Below are 19,531 nucleotides of genomic sequence, written 5' to 3'. Positions count from 1 at the left end.
CTTGCGTGTGGCTCCTCAGCCATGGAAACCCACCTCATGGAGCTCCCGATGAACAGTTATTGTGCTGATGTTGCTTCCAGAGGCCTAATGGAACTCGGGGTGTTGATTGTTGCAACCGAGGACAGATGATATTTATGAGCTATGCACTTCAGCACTTGGCGGTCCCGTTCTCTGAGCTTGTGTGGCCTACCACTTTGCGGCTGAGCAGTTGACACGCTTAGATGTTTTCACTTCACAATAATAGCACTTACAGTTGACCGGGCAGCTCCAGCAGGGCCGAAATGTGAAGAACTGGTGTGGCTGAAATAGCTGAATCCACTAATTTGAAGGGGTGTCCACAAACATTTGTATATATAGTGTATAAATGTGAAGGGTAGTCCTTCACAATGGAATAAATTTACATTTTTAGAGTATTTAAACTTGGTTTTACTTTTTAAACTATAGAATTATGAAGCATATGTGTATACAATTATGTAATTTACCCATTCAATCATTCTCCATAATCAGTGCTTACTATTGCCACAATCTCTGGGAACTCCGGAGAAAAAAATTGCTCTGACTGGGGAAAATCGATTTGAATGGTCATCCAACTCGGAATTCCAGCACCGGAACTCGAGCCTCTTTTTAGAGCTCCGACTTTCCTACCTGAAGATCACTGACGTCATTATTTGACCTCGTATTTTTCGAGTTCCCAGTTGTTGTGAATGTGGCAGATAGCTCCAGACGTTCTGTTAATTGCTCCGCTCATTGTCTTGGCTGATTTGTGGGAGTGGCTAATTGCCGCACAGGTGCCTGTCATTTGTAATCAGGGGTGTGTGTTGCTGTCTGTTTGGGAGAGCCATTGTTTTAGCCGCAAGCAATTTTTACTTTAAAGTTTACCGTTTTAAAATAGCTACTTATTGAAGTTTATTTTCAAGACATTTTAAAGTTGACAAGTGATCTGACAGCTTTGTCACTAATTATAACTAAAGGTAGATTTCGGTCAAATTGGGATCAACTTATATTTGGGCAAATAGCCCAGATCTATTGAAATCGCATTGTGTTGGCACTTTTCATGCATAGTCTATTCATGAAATTAATTATCTTGAGTTTGAGGGATGTTTAATAATTTCAGGCTAGCCTACACCACCAACTGCACATCTATAGGCCTAATTTGTGTTGGTTGAATGATTGGCTCGGTAATTGATTGGCGCCATAATTTCATTATTCATTACATTACCATATTTCACGTGCATTAGCGAGAAATTATATTCCATAATATTGTGAATGGAGTGCATCTCACATGGGCACATAGAATAAATGTGCCGTGCACCCATGTGTTTCTACGCGGGAGCCATGCATTTGTGGCTATCGGGAAGGATTTATAGCCTAATCGTGATGAATCCCCGTGGTGGCACGCGCAGGTCTTCGTAATTATGGCAGTCGTTCTAACCGAGAGGGGAGAGAGAAAAAAACCCACCCTGATAGGAGGCATTTTATCTTCATCACTGGACCGCTCAATTCCAATTAATTTGACAAGATTTCCCTCACGCGAAGCGCAAATCCCTATTAAAAGACGCATACTGTAAATGACAACCCTCTAAACGCTTCGCGTGTCCGAATGAAATGGAAGAGGAGAGAAAGGGAACGACAAAAGGTTAAGACGCAGCTTCCCGGAGTTATTTCCCGGCAGAGCGCCCTAAGCCACAGTCATTGGCCCTAAGCCAGCCCCCTCCCGAGTGCTCCTAGTGTTTCTATAGTAATTTCTAACCAATGATCAGTAGGTGTCCACATCCTAGCTTCCTCACCTCAGCACCAATCAGCCACACACAGCGACAGGAGACAGCACGGAGCTAACACTAGGCAGCCACACACAATACACCTCGGACCAAGCAGAGGAAACACCTACAACGCACCGTTATTTCCCCCCTACAGCGCCGTGGTTTTATAATAATAAACTGTTTTTTTTCTTCTAAAAAGCTTGATAAGCTATCGCTTTAAGTTTGCTATTTTTTGTACTTTTTTTCTCAAGCCAGGAAAATAAGTCTGTAAACATGCTCCTTTTGTTTTGAGCGCTCTTTTTCAGTGTGGCTGTGCTCTTCCCACATCCTCGCGTTATTTTTTATCTCCATCGCGCCTTGCGGTAATGTGCCGCTCTGTGTTGGCAGCAGACTGCTAGGCGTCTGGAATCTCTTCTCGCCAGGAACCTGGTAGGTGATGCTCTTCCATTTTACCCAGTACAGGCAGCGTCATATGATATTTTGCATGCTTTTCTGAGACTGCTGCCCCCCCTCCCCCGATTTACGTCGGCTAAAGCTGGCGGTAAAGTGATCCAGGCGCTGTCGGATTGATTGTAACGGTTTATTTGTACTGTCCAGAGCCTTCTATGGATTGTTTCTGCATGACCTTTGGTCTCCGAGTGTCTCCGACAGACCAGACTAGCGATAATTAATGGAAGCCACAGCAGTCACACAAGGGCTCGTCAGTCGTCATCGGACGTACACTACTGTGGTCCTCTCTCTGTCTCCCTCTCTCGCCCTCCCTCTCTTTCTCTAAGTATCGAACATTTCTGTCTTTCCAAAGTTTGTTTACAGGCGGAGAATCGATAGCCGTGACTTGATTGCCTTTGGGCTGCCTATTTTGCTCCTGGGGTGAATTGATTAAGTAATAATGACTGCGAGCAGGGCCGATCATTGAGGCATGGACGGTTTTGTTTACTGGTGGCGGTGGGGTGCTTTTGGGATGGCACACCATGGCATGTTTTTTGTTTCCACCTACTATCTATCTTATCTATCTATCTATATCTATATTATGCATTTGTATGGATATTTGCTTCATATGATCAGGTAGGCTGTCATTGTGTTCAAACCGTTACTATAACATTTGTTTAATATTGTGATTTTAGAAAAACTATCTATTTTAGCTTTGTCCTCAAGTTGAATATTAATAAAACAAAAACGGTTAATCCATTATTTGGCATGGATTTCATAATTCAGGAATTTCATTTTGTGGTAGAGGAGATGTATGCACAATTACTGCTTGCTGGGCAGTTGTTCTCTCTCTGTGCTTCCACTGTTCCTGTGTGGATATTTATCATTCATTTTGAGAGCTAGCTGTTGGGTTGTACCATGGAAGAGACTCAAAATGCTTCAGTGTTTACCCGCAATGGATTGGCTTTGGCAATTAAACAAAGAATGAAAGAGCCTGCAAAAGTTAATGGTGGGAGGGAGATAGAGAGAAGTGTCTAATGGGGCTTTTATCAGTGGAAACCAATTCCAGACAGACTGGGGGGGAGAGAGAGAGGGAGGGAGGGAAGAGAGGAAATGGACTCTCCCCCCTAAGGCACTTGACACTACGGTTGTCTGTGGAGGTCTGTCTGTGGCTTCACGGGTTGGATTGAAATTCACCAGTGGTGGTCTCTCTCCGCTGTCATTGTAATAGAACCCGGGACCCATGAATGAATAGCAGGTGCTATTAAGAGGCCGAACGGGAGTGGGTTTACATGGAAGAGACCTTATGGCTTTAGAAGAGCATCAGTGATGGTGAAGATAATGTAAAATGTTGTCCCTCGTGAGGTGTTCAATGTGCACAGTGTTTTGGAGACTGTAGAGCATCAGGATAATGTCAGGGATTTTGTGTTGACGTTCCAGAGTAGTTAGTTTCAGTGAGCATGGATGATACTTTTTGGTTGAATATTGTGCTTATATTGTTAAAGTGACTGGTGTCGTTTATATCCCATCCATATGTATTTGTTTATCCTCTGCCAGAATATACCATAAATACATAATTGATAAGACTTATTTCAATATATCCAGGAATCCTTTGACAACCATATTAAGAAAAATCTCTTGATATTCTCTCTGACACGAAGCTAGTGCTGTCTTCTCCAGCAAGCTAATTCCTGTATCCCGTTATGACATGTTGGTGTGTCACAGCTATTATATTATTGTCACCAGATAAGGATCTGCTCCAATAGCTTGAGATGCGTTTCATTATAAAATAGTCCCAAAGAAGAAAATGAATGACATGCCAGCTGATTCGTCAAACGCCTTTTATCAGCTTTTTATCTCATGGAAAAACTTGGAGAGAAAATGGAAATTGATTAGGCTGAGGATGTTGTTTTCCTGTTGTGTCTGTAATTGTTTGTTCTTTGTGTTCTAGTGCTGGAGGAGACAGAAGCAGGATGGTAACATATTGTTGGTGGTAACCAGCAGCTTCTAGTTTGACGAAGGCCACCGTTGACGGCGACCCCGGACTCTTCCCCAGTGAACCCTGCTCAACCGCCCCCCAGCCATGTCTAATATAAACAATGCTCTCTGCATTGAGAACGGACAGAACGCAGACGTGTCTCTCTTACAAAAGGATAACCTTCAGAACCTGCAGAACCTGCAGAACTTGCAGAACCTCCAGGATGGTGGATTAAGCCAACTTTTGGATTATAACGCCGAGATGGAACGGTACCGCTCTTTCGCAAACTTTTACAAAACCAACGGCGCGTTCGGCCAGACGGCCAAGATCGCCCGCATCACGACCCCCATTTTCCCCAGTGCCCGGATAGGCATGTCCCCGTGGAACTGCGATAACGCCATGCTCTGGGGGAGGAAATCGGCCACAATAAACCCTAATAGGACCAGCATGCACAGGAATGACTCCCAGAGGCCGGGGAAGCATGGCGTGCCGCCAGAAACGCTACAGCAAATGGCAAATAATAATTTCCTCTCTACCTTATCCCCCGAACACTGCAGACCTTTAGCGGGAGAATGCATGAACAAGCTGAAATGCGGCGCCGGCGAAGCAGAGATAATGAATCTCCAGGAACGTGTCGGAACTTTTTCCGCCATTCCGGCTTTAGGGGGCATCTCATTACCTCCCGGGGTCATCGTCATGACAGCCCTTCACTCCCCCGCAGCCTCGGCAGCCGTTACAGACAGTGCGTTTCAAATTGCCAATCTGGCAGACTGCCCACAGAATAATTCCTCGGCGTCCGGCGGGAACCCGGCGAAGAAGAAAAGGAAGCGGTGCGGGGTGTGCGCGCCCTGCCGGCGGCTAATCAACTGCGGCGTGTGCAGCAGTTGTCGGAACCGTAAGACGGGCCACCAGATCTGCAAGTTCAGGAAATGTGAGGAGCTGAAAAAGAAACCCGGCTCGTCGCTGGAGGTGAGAAAATAGAACCAGGAAACCAGGGGGGGGGGGGGGGGCATTCACTCCCTCCCCCTTTTCCTTTCTTTTGTTATTATCCTTCTCTCCCCTCCTTCATCGTCCTCTCTCCCTCCCCGCACTCCAAAGTATTAACCTTTTCATCCAGTCACGTTTTCTAAGCCCTTGAAAATAGTTTCCATGCCCACCCATGCCTGAACATCCCCCCGGCTTCTCCAATCTGCCTACCCGCCTAGCCTAATTGGCAGTAATTAGGGGTGTTTGTGCGGAGCGCAAGCTGAGCTTGGCTCAGACACCCCGTAATTGCTGCCAGTCAGGCTGGGGCTGGAACGCATCCGAACAACCCCGGGCTTGGCTCGACTCCAAGCCAGAGCTGGGAAATGGTTTTCAGCAGAGAGAGCGAGAGAGGGGGTGAGAGAGTCATCCCTCTCTGCACCCCGGTCATTTTAACCAATTATGGAGACCGTCTCTGGACGGTGAAGATCGATTACCCACAAAGCACCAGGGCCGACCACCGTGAGAGTGATGGCAGGGCCCGCTGATGGCGTCCGTCTCATAACACTCCCCTAGTTTAATACGGAGGGAGGGGTGTAATGAAATAAAATCCCCCCCAGACACATTCTGTTCGCCTGATCCTATAGGAATTGATTGAGGATAGCGGGTTTTTGAGGTGAAATCATTTTCTATTGTATTTGAGGCCATTATGACCGAATGTGGATCAATATTTTAGGGGTGATACTTTGCACATACTTGAATACAGTAATGATGGGCCCTAGAAAACAATTGTGATGCAAAGACGTCTGGAAGGTTTTTGGGTGATGCACTTACAGTAATGGGATAGTGCTGGAAAAACTAGTATGGGTGTGTTTTTGGTTTTTAGACCAAGGAAGGAAAGAGAGAAAATGGATAAACAGAATTGACAGCTAGCGAGAGCATTTAGTTTCAGTGCCCTCTACATTCAGAGGGCAGGGCTGTTTTTTTTAAATGGCTGATTTTAATTGATTTATTTGGCGCCTGACATTTTGTTTATAAAGGACTGTGGTGGAATACAGATAGTTGTAAGATTGTGTTCATGGTAATGACTTCCTCTGACACAACACAGGTTTGTATTGTGGTACACCACCACAACACACTATGGCGCGGTAGGCCAGCACGGGCCAGCGATTGGTTCAATAGTTAAGTGGCAGGTAGAGCCGAGTTTTTAAAAAGGGGTCCTAATATAATATCACTTGGTCTAATGTTGAATAACTTACTGTACAGTACGTCTCTTTTCAGCGTTTAATAGTCCTCGTCTACTTTTTTTCCCTCGTACATTTTTCAGAACTTGGTTATGAATGTGTTGAACGCTCGTTGTTCCTTTGGAGATACAGACATACACTGAGTGTACGAAACATTAGGAACACCTGCTCTTTCCATGACGTAGGCTGACCTGGTGAGTCCAGGTGACAAGCTATGATCCCTTATTGATGTCACTTGTTAAATCCACTTCAATCAGTGTAGATGAAAGGGAGGAGACAGGTTTAAGAAAGCATGTTGTTCCTTGTTAGGCTGTTTTCTTATTGCTTCCCTTGATATTTCTTGCCTACCTTATAGAAAACAATGGAAACATTGATTCATAACTCCTAAATAATGCACAGGATCTGAGTGAATATGCAGATGGATGCATGTTGTTTACCTTTATTTAACTAGGCAAGTCAGTTAAGAACAAATTCTTATTTTCACTGACGGCCTAGGAACAGTGGGTTAACTGCCTGTTCAGGGGCAGAATGGCATTTTGAACCTTGTCAGCTCGGTGATTTGCAACCTTTCGGTTACTAGTCCAACACTCTAACCACTAGGCTACCCTGCCGCCCCACTAGGCTACCCTGCCGCCCCACTAGGCTACCCTGCCGCCCCACTAGGCTACCCTGCCGCCCCACTAGGCTACCCTGCCGCCCCACTAGGCTACCCTGCCGCCCCTTGTTGTGGAACTAGTGAAGTAATGACCCAGGACATCTTTTTATTATTTATTCATCATACCGCCAATTTGTTCCGGATTTTGTTTGGTTCCAACAGACTGTGTATAAGAAAGTGAGATTGTTGGCTGGTTCCATGCTTCAGACTGAATGTTATGATGGAATTAGTAATGATACTGTCCTGAACTGTCTTCTAGGTCCGTCTGAAGGGTTGTGAGTTAATGGTTTCTGTGGTAACGGTACACTATGCAGGTTTAGTTCGTTTACCTCAAATTTTGGATTCAGTTTAGACTGTATGGTACACGCATATACTACCCTGTGTATTTATTTGGACAGAGAAGCTAAACATTTGCCTCTACACTCCAGTATTTTGGATTTGAGATCAAATATTTTATGAAGGGATAGTACAAAATGTCACCTTTTATTTGCGGGTATTTTCATGCACGTCTGTTTAACCATTTAGAAATGAAAGCACTTTATGTATCTCGTCCCTCATTTGAAGGTGTCACGTTTGGAAGAATTTATAGTGCATTCACTTTAGTCAAGTTAATGATTTGGTCCCATATTTCTAGCGTGCGATGACTACATCAGGTTTGCCTTCAGTGTTGACTGTATGGTGTATGTGGTAAAATATTGATCACTTTGCTGCCTCCATTAAACCACACAATCCTTGTTACCCGTGTTACAGGTAGGTCCGTGTTTTCCTAGACTGGTCCCTGATCTGTTGACAAAGACCTTAGGCGTTGGCTATACAGCCTGGGACCAGGTTAGTGTTATTGATACTTGGCTTGTTTACCAGTACATCAACATCAGCTTTATGCCATATAACTCCTTTAATCACAAGAGACAAATTCCCTCTGCACCTCCCTCTGAAACCTGCTTGTTGTGGGTTTTAAAGTCCTACTCCAGTCTCCTTTTCACCTCATTTAACACCCAGTTCACTTAACAAAAGGCAGATCTCAGTAGGTGGTCCTGGGGGGGGGGGGCTTTCCTTTTTTGTTCTCTATTGTTCCTCAAGCAAGGGGGGTCTGATGACATCACAGTCACTATCAGACCAACTCTTTGAATGCCCTACTCCTTGGAAGTTTGAAGTTGTCTAAAATACACTATTTTGTGCAGCAATTTCTTTTGGTATCCTTTAGCATGTGTGTTTACAGGATGTCGTTAAATGCTGGAGGTTGCAGGTGTCTAATAGAGGCTCATTTGATGTTGACTCCACATCCCAGGTCCTAACAGGTGTTCTGAAACGAGGTGTTCAGGAAGACGCCCTTTCATGCCTGATGGATGGTTTGGCTGGGTTCGGGGAAAAACATCCATTTGCCAACTAAGACCGTTGGAATTACCATGGAAGGAAGTGAGGGTGTGAAAAACAAAAACAAATCCAAACTTGCTTTTAAAAGAGAGATAGGTACTTGAATTGTGAGTTCTGTCATTCAGATTATGGGGTTCCTCTTCTACCGGTAACGGTAATGATTATTTTTGTCTCGGTACCTGTAATTATAGAATCAGGTTGTGCCGAGGAGGCTGTGTGTGTGTGTGTGTGTGTTGGGGTTCAAAGGCATTGTAGAAGGTGTGAAGTTAGTTACATACCCACTTGGGCTGGATGTTTTTATTTATTTTTTTATTTAGTTATTTATTTTTTTGAATTTACCCCTTTTTCTCCCCAATTTCGTAGTATCCAATTGTTGTAGTAGCTACTATCTTGTCTCATCGCTACAACTCCCGTACGGGCTCGGGAGAGACGAAGGTTGAAAGTCATGCGTCCTCGGATACACAACCAACCAAGCCGCTGCTTCTTTAACACAGCGCATATCCAACCCGGAAGCCAGCCGCACCAATGCGCCGGAGGAAACACCGTGCACCTGGCCACCTTGGCTAGCGTACACTGCGCCTAGCCCGCCACAGGAGTCGCTGGTGCGCGATGAGACAAGGACACCCCTACCGACCAAGCCCTCCCTAACCCGGGCGACGCTAGGCCTGCAGTACAGCGCCCTTAACCACTGCGCCACCCGGGAGGCCCGGCTGGATGTATTTTTGATATGTTCAGATTCACTCCTTTTTCACCACATCTCAGTGCTGTAAACAATCCTGCATGGTTCCATGTTGAGACGCAAACGTGGTGAAAATAAGCACTCCAACGAGTTTGTATAGACTTCAGGACAGGTGCACGCAGGCACACACAGTCATGCTGTCGCACGCACGCGGTCGCACGCACGCAGTCACGGGGTTGCACGCCCGCATGCAGTCGCACACACACAGTCACACAGTCGCACACACGCAGTCGCACGCACACAGTCTCTCGCACGCAGGCACACTCACACAGTGTCACTCACACAGTCACACTCACAGTCCCCCACTCCACACACACACACACGTAAACATTAGCAGCTTGTACCTCTCACCTAGGAAGGGAGGAAGAGACTATAAGCTAGCGGCAGAAGCCAGTTAGATTTGGTTGTCAGTGTTTTCCACATGGGAATCACCCTGAACTAATTATATCTTAAGTAGCGCTGGATAAATGCAAATCAGAATTTTACTCACACCCCTGAAATCGGAGAGCCAATTTAATCTAATACCCCCTTTAATTTAGCGCACTAATGCAGGACCCTGGAGGATAGCCCTGTGTCACCGCTGTGCTGTTCTGTTCTGCAGCAGACTGTCTGCCTCTCTCGCTCTCTCAATCTGTCATTCCCTCATTCTCTCTTTGTCTCCATATCTCTTTCCCACTCTCTTACTCCCTCCCTCCCTCCCTCTCTCAATCAATCAATCAATCAATCAAATGTATCTATAAAGCCCTTTTTACATCAGCCGATGTCAAAGTGCTATACAGATACCCAGCAAGCAATGCAATCTCTCATTCTCTCTCACCCCTTCCATTTGTCTCTCTCTCTCTCTTTCTCTCTCTCCATCCCTTTCATCTCTGTCTCACTCTCCATGCTTTCCATCTCTCTCTCTCTCTCTCTCTGTGTCTCTCTCTGTCTGACCCCATAATGGATTAGTGTGGCGTAGAGGAGGCATCTCACCCAACCTAACATTTCCCCAGCAGCTAACTCTGCCTGGTGTGGCTCCAGGGTTCTAGGTGCAGTCGGTGTTCGTGTGTCTGAGAGAACCTATACTCCTCTTTATTTCAACAGGGAGTCCCATTGAGACCAAAGTCTCCTCCGCAAGGGGGCCCTGCGTCCTACAGTTAAACACAATGTCATTGTAGCCCTGGTACGGTAGGCCAGGTCTCACCAGGGCTGTGACTCAGACAGTTTCTGAGTATATCCCAAATGCTTATGTCCTGCTTCCGAAGGCACCTTCCAACTGAAGTGTTTACTGAACCCACATGTTATTTCTCATCTCTACTCTTCTTTTACTTCAGTCTTACCACTTAGTGTGTGGAGCGCTATCACACTGTTACACTGTAGTTGATTTTAGGGAAGGACTCAGTTTCCAGGACTAATGTGTATCCATTTCTCTACCAGCCCCATTCAGAGGTTGTGTTCATAAACAGTTTAAAAGTGTGAGAGAGATGCAGCTTAAATGCACCATGAATTATTGAAAGATCGCTAGGGGCTGTCAGAGGGAATGAGATACTCCGTTTCCCTCACGTGGTAAAGCTACTATTGCTCATTGAGCGATCTTCACAAATTCATACGAATAACGATGCGCGAGTTAAGACGACGACAACCTGTGATTGTGGATGGTTGGCTTGTTTGTTTTTAAAGATGGCTGCTGTGTTGTGCGCTGAGAAGTAAGGCATTGTGCAGGACTCTTTTCCCCCCTGAGTGTGTTGGTGTATCATAGTGCTTTGTGATGTCACAGACCAGAGAAATGTTCAGCAGCACCTTTTTCTATTCAATACAGGGGGAGGCCCTAAGACTCCCCATTCAGATTGTAGTACTTGGTACAGATCTATAGCGTATCCTTTTCAGTCAAACAAATTCGGGGGCTGACGGTCTGCTACATTTTCCTTTATTCCCAGTCTCTCTGCTAGTTCTTCACTTTACTTGACAAATGGGTGCTCTATTGTACAATCTAACCTCCTTACCATCTTGCCAATAAATAAATATTATCCCATTTAGAATGATTCAATACATCTGAGATTTGTACACAAGATGTTATAAGGCTCACGTTTACTGCAAGATGTCAACAGCAAGAGTATGTCTTCCTAGCCTGCTTGAGAGACAAGGGGACAATTCCTCAGACATTTCAAGTAATATTTTATTGATTGAGTTTCTGAGGCTTCCAATGTATCCTTGTATCTTGTAAACAGAACCACTGTTCACCGTGACACTATATACTAAAAGGAGATGATTAGCTAGCCTTGGAAAGGTGTTTACAGGCTATCTCTGATACCATTGGTTGTCTTAACATGCAGGAGAGAGAGAGAAATGGAGCACAATCCCATTGAACAGAAAACCGCTTCTCAATTAGCAAATCTGAAAGGCCACCGCCATGGCATCGGCCCCAGGAAAAACAGAGTGCCACGGAAAATGGCGTGCATGCAGCGCTCTCTCTCGTCCTCCTCTCTCTTTGTGGCGTGTTGTGAAATACATGAAATGGCCAGATGAAACGCGGCGGTTAGCAGCGGCACAACATCCTCTGGCATAAAAAAAACAACATTTTTTTATTGTGATAAGGCACCCTAAAATGGTGGGAGGCAGGACCTTGAAGAAAATCGAGCCAGGGATCCATCTCAAGCCCCTTAATGAGAGAGAGGCCGCGCCAAATAATCACCGGACGCGTCGGCGGGACTGCGCCCCGAGTCTAATTTGTTTTAGGTGTGCTCAGAATAGATAAGGACCAATCTGTGGCCTTTTCTTCCCTCTCCCTCTCCCCCAACCTTTGCCTCCCTGGAGATAACGCAGAGTCCCCCCCCTCCCAGCCAATCTCTTCAGGCAGAGAGTAGCGAGGTAGAGTGGAGGGTGGCGAGAATTAAATAAAATAACCCTGAGGGACAGACGGCCTTTTAGATCGGCGGATCTTCTGTCTTGTTGGATTTATTTGAGTTTTAAAACCACCGATTTAATTTGACGGAGGTCTGAGTGAGGGAATAAAAGAGGGGGGGGGGGGATGAGACCCTCACGCCTCCTCACACGCGCGTGGTCTCAACCTGAAGGGCAACCTTAAGCTTCTGTCAAGACAATAGGATTTTGCCAACCGTGCTGCCACGCAGACCGCTTAATTATACATACCTAGCCTCTCTTCTCCTTCCTGCTGCATTCCTGCATGCTACCCTCTACCCTGGGCTACTCATGAGAAGCCAGGGTCTCTCGGTCTTTGTTCCCTTCTTGTCTTTTTAACATTTTATTTATTATTTTATTAAGATTTGCCTTGCAGCAGCGTTGGCTCTGTCAGCTTTCATTTGCAACACCGCTAGGCTATACTCCCAGTCCTGCCAGCAGCTAGCACAAAAGCTCTTAAAGAATTTATAGTTTTGCCACTGCCACCAATTAAGTCTGGGGTGTAATCGGAGGTGCCCTTACAGCCCGCGGCCCGTCTCCTCCCTCTGCCCCCGTTTTGATTTAACATCCCACGGCTCGGTGGAGAGAGGGAACTCGTTGTCATTGGCCTGAATAATAGGAGAGGTGGGATGAGGGAGTGGGGGAAGAAGGTGGGATGAGGGAGCGCAACGGAGCGTGGCGGGGTGGACAGCGTGAAAGTGCAGGTGCTGAGGACGTTAATTTGTGGCACCTTTAAATTTTAAACAGATGGTAAATTATGGATGGTCGGCTCTGGCAGAGAACTTAAAGGTATCTCGTCATTACTGGGAACCCGTGTGAAGGGAGAAGAGCGGATGTTAGTAAGTGCAACGAGGCCACTGCGTCAACCATGGCAGTTTAGGTCTTAGCACATTTACAGAAGGATATTCATCTAATTGTAATATAGTGTTTCTCAGCTATCATTTAGAATATGGTAGGTGCAATGATGAGGTGTCTATTGTTTTCAGGAAGAATCAGGAGAAAACAACCTGTTTGTCTGGGTCTGAAATGGCTTCCTATTCTCAATGTAGTGCACTATAATTGACCCCTATTCCTTGTTTACCAGTAGGGCACTATATACTGTAGAGGATAGGGGTCATTTCAAACACAGCCATTGACAAAACCCTTTCCAATATCCCTCTGCCTCTCTTTCTCTCATCCAAGGGAATTGACAAGGAAGTGAGTTTCTGACATCTATTTGTGGTGGATATAGAGATCGGTCAGTGCAGTTAAAGCGTCTCAATTTCTGCAAGTCAGATCCACGCCTATCACCACCACCTCCCTTTACTCCGGGTCTGCTTTCAGATATGAATATTTCATGCCAAGCATCTGATACCGTGTGCAGCGAGACATTCTAAGGCTTTTTGTTGTTGTTGTTGTTGTGATCGAACCCCTCGGGGTTAGAGAATGTCACTAGAGGAGTGAAGTCAATCGCTGCCCCCCGAGCAAAGAGGATAGAATGGATGGTGCCTCTGTTGATGACATCAGGAAGCGTATTTTCCATTCACAAACCAGGAAGGACGTTGTCTATTGAAATATAGAGCCGTTGTCACTTTTGCTGTTTACGTTCAATGACAAATGTATTGTATAGCTATGGTTGTAGAACTAGAATCCACCATAGAACTATAGAATGTTGTTTATATTCTAAAAGGAAGTAGTTTTTGTCACCATAGAACTATATCATTCATTATTCTATGGTTGTCACACTGAGAGAGATAGTTGGAGTAGTTCCACTGTGAAGAGCAGTGGGAGGATCTGGAAAGGAGCTGGTTTATTTTGACGCGGTGTGACCACTTTCTGTGTCTGATCAGTGTGGAGCTGGATGACCGAGCAGGGGGTCGTCTGTTTAGATTAGTTCAGTTTTAAACGCTTTGCCTTCAGCGTATCACGTTGCACCGTTGGCTGGCTGTTTTCTGGCTACGATGTGACTGGGTGTCGGTTTTCTGTTTTAGTAGTTTGTCTATCTTGGTGTCAATCAAATCTGTGTCCGTTTGAACCTCTTCTCCTATAGCATGACGTTAGTGTGTCACCTTGTTTTGTTGGCTGGTTACACTGTGAATGTGTTGGCTAATTACACTGTGAATGTGTTGGCTGGTTACACTGTGAATGTGTTGGCTGGTTACACTGTGAATGTGTTGGTTGGTTACACTGTGAAAGTGTTGGTTGGTTACACTGTGAATGTGTTGGTTGGTTACACTGTGAATGTGTTGGTTGGTTACACTGTGAATGTGTTGGCTGGTTACACTGTGAATGTGTTGGCTGGTTACACTGTGAATGTGTTGGTTGGTTACACTGTGAATGTGTTGGTTGGTTACACTGTGAATGTGTTGGTTGGTTACACTGTGAATGTGTTGGCTGGTTACACTGTGAATGTGTTGGCTGGTTACACTGTGAATGTGTTGGCTGGTTACACTGTGAATGTGTTGGCTGGTTACACTGTGAATGTGTTGGTTGGTTACACTGTGAATGTGTTGGCTGGTTACACTGTGAATGTGTTGGCTGGTTACACTGTGAATGTGTTGGCTGGTTACACTGTGAATGTGTTGGCTGGTTACACTGTGAATGTGTTGGCTGGTTACACTGTGAATGTGTTGGCTGGTTACACTGTGAATGTGTTGGCTGGTTACACTGTGAATGTGTATCTATATTAGAGGTCGACCGATTATGATTTTTCAACGCCGATACCGATTATTAGAGGACCAAAAAAAAGCCAATGCCGATTGAATTAAAAAAAATCTTATTTTAATTTTATTTGTAATAATGACAATTACAACAATACTGAATGACCACTTATTTTACCTTAATATAATACATCAATAAAATAAATGTAGCCTCAAATAAATAATGAAACATGTTCAATTTGGTTTAAATAATGTGTTGGAGAAGTGTTGGAGAAGAAAGTAAAAGTGCAATATGTGCTATGTAAGAGAGCTAACGTTTAAGTTCCTTGCTCAGAACATGAGAACACATGAAAGCGGGTGGTTCCTTTTAACACGAGTCTTCAATATTCCCAGATAAGTTTTAGGTTGGAGTTATTATAGGAATTATAGGACTATTTCTCTCTATACCATTTGTATTTCATTAACCTTTGACTATTGGATGTTCTTATAGGCACTTTAGTATTGCCAGTGTAACAGTATAGCTTCCGTCCCTCTCCTCGCCCCTACCTGGGCTCGAACCAGGAACACATCGACAACAGCCACCCTCGAAGCATCGTTACCCATCGCTCCACAAAAGCCGCGGCCCTTGCAGAGCAAGGTGAACAACTACTCCAAGTCTCAGAGCAAGTGACGTCACCGATTGAAATGCTATTAGCGTGCACCCCGCTAACTAGCTAGCCATTTCACATCGGTTACACCAGCCTAATCTCAGGAGTTGATAGGCTTGAAGTCATAAACAGCTCAATGCTTGAAGCACAGCGAAGAGCTACTGTCAAACGCACTAAAGTGCTGTTTGAATGAATGGTTACAAGCCTGCTGCTGCCTACCATCGCTCAGTCAGACTGCTCTATCAAATATCAAATCATAGACTTAATTATAACATAATAACACACAGTAATACGAGCCTTTGGTCATTAATATGGTCGAATCCGGAAACTATAATTTAGAAAACAAAACATTTATTCTTTCAGTGAAATACGGAACCGTTCCCTATTTTATCTAACGGATGGCATCCCTAAGTCTAAATATTGCTGTTACATTGTACAGCCTTCAATGTTATGTCATAATTATGTACAATTCTGGCAAATTAATTACGGTCTTTGTTAGGAAGAAATGGACTTCACACAGTTCGCAACGAGCCAGGCAGCCCAAACTGCTGCATACACACTGACTGCTTGCACAGAATGCAAGAGAAGTGACACAATCTCCCTAATTATAAGAAATTAAATGTTAGCAGGCAATATTAACTAAATATGCAGGTTTAAAAATATATACTTGTGTATTGATTTTAAAGAAAGGCATTGATGTTTATGGTTAGGTTTGGTGCAACGACAGTGTTAAATCACCACCCGTTTGACGAAGTAGGCTGTGATTCGATAAGAAATTAACATGCAGCGCATCAACTATATGCAACGCAGGACACGCTAGATTAACTAGTAATATCATCAATCATGTGTAGTTAACTAGTGATTATGTTAAGATTGATTGTTTTTTGTAAGATAAGTTTAATGCTAGCTAGCAACTTACCTTGGGTTCTTGCTGCCCTCGCGTAACAGGTAGTCAGCCTGCCATGCAGTCTCCTCGTGGAGTGAAATGTAAGGCAGGTGGTTAGAGCGTTGGACTAGTAACCGGAAGGTTGCAAAAACATATCCCCGAGCTGACGAGGTAAAAATCTGTCATTCTGCCCCTGAACAAGGCAGTTAACCCACTGTTCCTAGGCCGTCATTGAAAATAAGAATGTTTTCTTAACTGACTTGCCTAGTTAAATAAAGATTAAATAAAGGTGTATTTTTTTTATTTTTTTTACAGATTTCCGATTGTTATGAAAACTTGAAAATCGGACTTAATTAATCGGCCATTCCGATTAAACCGGTCGACCTCTAATCTATATAGTTCAATGTTTTTTAATATTTTTAGTCTCTAGTCTCAACTCTGGACCTCGAAGCCAGTTCCACTAAGTTTTTGTTCATTGTTCCTCTCTAATCAGGGACTGATTTAGACCTGGGACGCCAGGTGGGTGCAATTAATTATCAGGTAGAACAGAGAACCTGCAGGTTCAGGATCTCGTAGGGTCAGAATTGAGTAACCCTGGTCTATACTGTAATCTACTGTCTAAATGTCTTCTGGTTTCAGTCTTAAATTTGATCATGTATCAATACTATTACTATACTATTAAATAATGAAACATACTGAATAATTGTGTGTTAATTAGCCATGGGCTATACTAATAGTGACTTAGCGTGGGAAAGAGGGATATCTAGTCGGTTGTCCAACTGCATGTATTCAACTAAAATATGTCTTCCGCATTTAACCCAACCCCTCTGAATCAGAGAGGTGCAGGGGGCTGCCATAATCAACATCCACGTCTTTGGCCCCCGGGAATGTGTTAATGCTTGTTAGGTCAAATGTTGTTGCCGCTTTTGAATGGTCATAGTGTCTGCTAACTAGTGGTAATAGTTCATTGACAGGTAATGGATATCAAATTTTTTGGCTTTTTTTAATTGTCTAATTTTAATTGGTTAATTTTCCCTGAATATTACTCATCTCTGTGTGGTGCTACAGTACCTGTACAGTATAATTCACATCTCAACTACAGTGAAGAGGCTATTCTGCAGTCCTTTATTGATGACTGTCTGCCCATAGCCTTCATCAGGGTTTTCACAACTAAAACTGTACTGTTTGTGATGCGGTATACTTTATAATATGTAGATTTCTCCATAAATATCCCTGCCTCCTAATTTAGCCCCCCCCCCCCCCCCCTAGTACAGACCTGTATGTTGGCGCCAGTCCTCCTCTTCTGGATGCTGTCGAGAATCTGTGGAGAGCTGCTCTCACTCAACACACACACACACACACACACACACTCGCTCAGCTCTCCTACTTTGCATTTTGATTTAACATTTCAGAGGAGCTGGCAATATGTTGCCTCCCTTAGGCCCTCTTTCCACCAGCCACACATGGCTTCTTCTGGTCGCCACGCCAACAGGCGCTCACTGACACCGCTTGTTCAAAGGGCTGGAAGTTTCCTATACTCCAGACCCCTCAGGTACCCTGCGCCTGCACGCCTTGACGTGTGTCCCGTAGTTTGGTTTTCGGTTTCCTTCCCATCTAACCTCCCCCTGTTTGCTTTCTCTCTCTCTGCCTGTCTGTTTTTCCCATTTTAGAACGCCACTGACCTCACCCTCTCTCTCTGTCTTCCTTTTGTTTTCTGGAAACCTCTGTCGCTCCAAAGTACCCCAGATAGGGTTTTCTCCCAGTGGAGTGTTGGCTAGCTCTCTGCGGAAAGGCTTGGCCGGACTGCTAGTTTCACAAGTGGAATTAGGTGAGGCTAATTTAAATGGAGTCCTGTAGGGTACAAAGTATTAGAAATGTTTTGGTCTGTGAAACAAACATATTGAGTTTCTTATTGGAGAATTCCAGACTAGCACCTCCCCACTTCCAAATGTTTTCTCCCTACTGAACACAGCCAGATCTTATCTGCTGTGGAGCTGCAGACGTAAAGATCTGACTGACCCAGGGGCCAACCCCCCCCCCCCCCCCCCCCCAGCCCCTCTGTAGTAGGTCAGCCCCCTCTGACTCTATGTGTTGGGATTTACCAGCCGTGATAAATGGGGGTGGTTGTCTGAGCAGCGTTCGAGAGCAACAAGGACTTTTTTAATTTGAACCTAAATATCTTTGTAATATATCACAGACGGTGAGAGCCTTTTTTAAACAGTGGGAGCAGTTTGATCCGTTCGTTCTTTGTCAGAGAGGCTGAATAGCGAGTACTTTTTATACTGAATTAGTTTCTTTACAGGGCTCAAAATAATACATTCTTCAGACTAAAAAAGGAATCAAATATGTACAAATCCTGCTTTCAAAGGTTTCTGTCCCTTCGTTGTACTGGATTTTGATGACGAGTTGTGTTTCTAGGTTGATACAGCTCAATACATTGGTCATCAATGTTGGACTGTGGATGTTTAATTTTACACTAGGCTATTTTCATTCGAAATAATACCTATTTTGATATTACGGACGTTAACACACATTATGGCAGTGAAGTGTGACTGACTATAGCATTGACAATAGAGCGATACTGTGAAATATATAGCACAAACAATAGGACTACCTTTCCATGTTTAGACCAGGTTTTACTCTTACTGGGTCACTTGATAGAAATAGAATCCCTAGAATGGTAAAAACCCCTTTAGACCTTGTCAATTTGACTGGGAATGTCTGTTCTTGTCATTCTAACGTAATGGTTCCACCTCCATCCCATTGCCAGCCCAATGCTAAACTGGATAAAACTGTACATTTCCACTCCACTCGTCCCCCAAGATGAAATTAGTCCCAATGGCTATCTCAGTGTAAATCTGCTACTATAGAGACGCCGTAAAGTACAGCTCCTATAGGAATACTGTAGTGTAATTACGTTCCCCCACATTAGCATACGGTGGCCCAGGAGAGTCAAACTGAGCAGGGCCTCCGGCGGCACTTTGCCATATGGTTGTCTGGGTCTCTCAGGGCGATATTTGGCAAGGCTCTCGCAGAAGGTCAAATATCAAGTCGGAGGACTGCGCCAGTATTGCATCTATGCTAATTGCCCTCCTCCTCTCTCTCTCTCTCTCTCTCTCTCTCTCCCCCCGCTCTGTCTCTCCCCTTCCATTTCCCATACTCTCTTCCTTCTCACAATCTCTTTTTATCTGTTCTCTCGCTCTCTCTCAATCCCTCTCCTGTGACCCCCCCCCCTCCCCCGAGCACCAGCTCTCTTAAGAATGCCAACATACACCCCCGCCCCTCCACTCCGTATCGAGCAGTCAGCAAAAACCTCCCA

General features: G+C 44.7%; 1 protein-coding gene across 2 annotated transcripts in view; it reads left to right on the top strand.

Moving 5' to 3' along the window:
• The first annotated feature begins 1,672 nt into the window (after window positions 1-1,672).
• LOC139402789 (CXXC-type zinc finger protein 4) overlaps window positions 1,673-19,531 on the top strand; it is a 30,706-nt gene continuing 12,847 nt past the window's right edge. The window contains exons 1-3 of one of the 2 annotated variants that reach the window (XM_071146704.1): window positions 1,673-2,193; window positions 4,141-5,136; window positions 7,780-7,857. In XM_071146704.1, the coding sequence (XP_071002805.1) occupies window positions 4,273-5,136; window positions 7,780-7,857 (942 nt within the window). In that variant the 5' untranslated portion in view covers window positions 1,673-2,193; window positions 4,141-4,272. The remainder of the gene's footprint in view (window positions 2,194-4,140; window positions 5,137-7,779; window positions 7,858-19,531) is intronic. The other variant, XM_071146705.1, reaches the window with a different exon arrangement.

Source organism: Oncorhynchus clarkii, unplaced genomic scaffold (assembly GCF_045791955.1).
Source record: "Oncorhynchus clarkii lewisi isolate Uvic-CL-2024 unplaced genomic scaffold, UVic_Ocla_1.0 unplaced_contig_3191_pilon_pilon, whole genome shotgun sequence".
Lineage (NCBI taxonomy): Eukaryota > Metazoa > Chordata > Actinopteri > Salmoniformes > Salmonidae > Oncorhynchus > Oncorhynchus clarkii.
The sequence above is the reverse complement of the archived record's forward strand: the minus strand, read 5'-3'. Positions and strand labels throughout refer to the sequence as shown.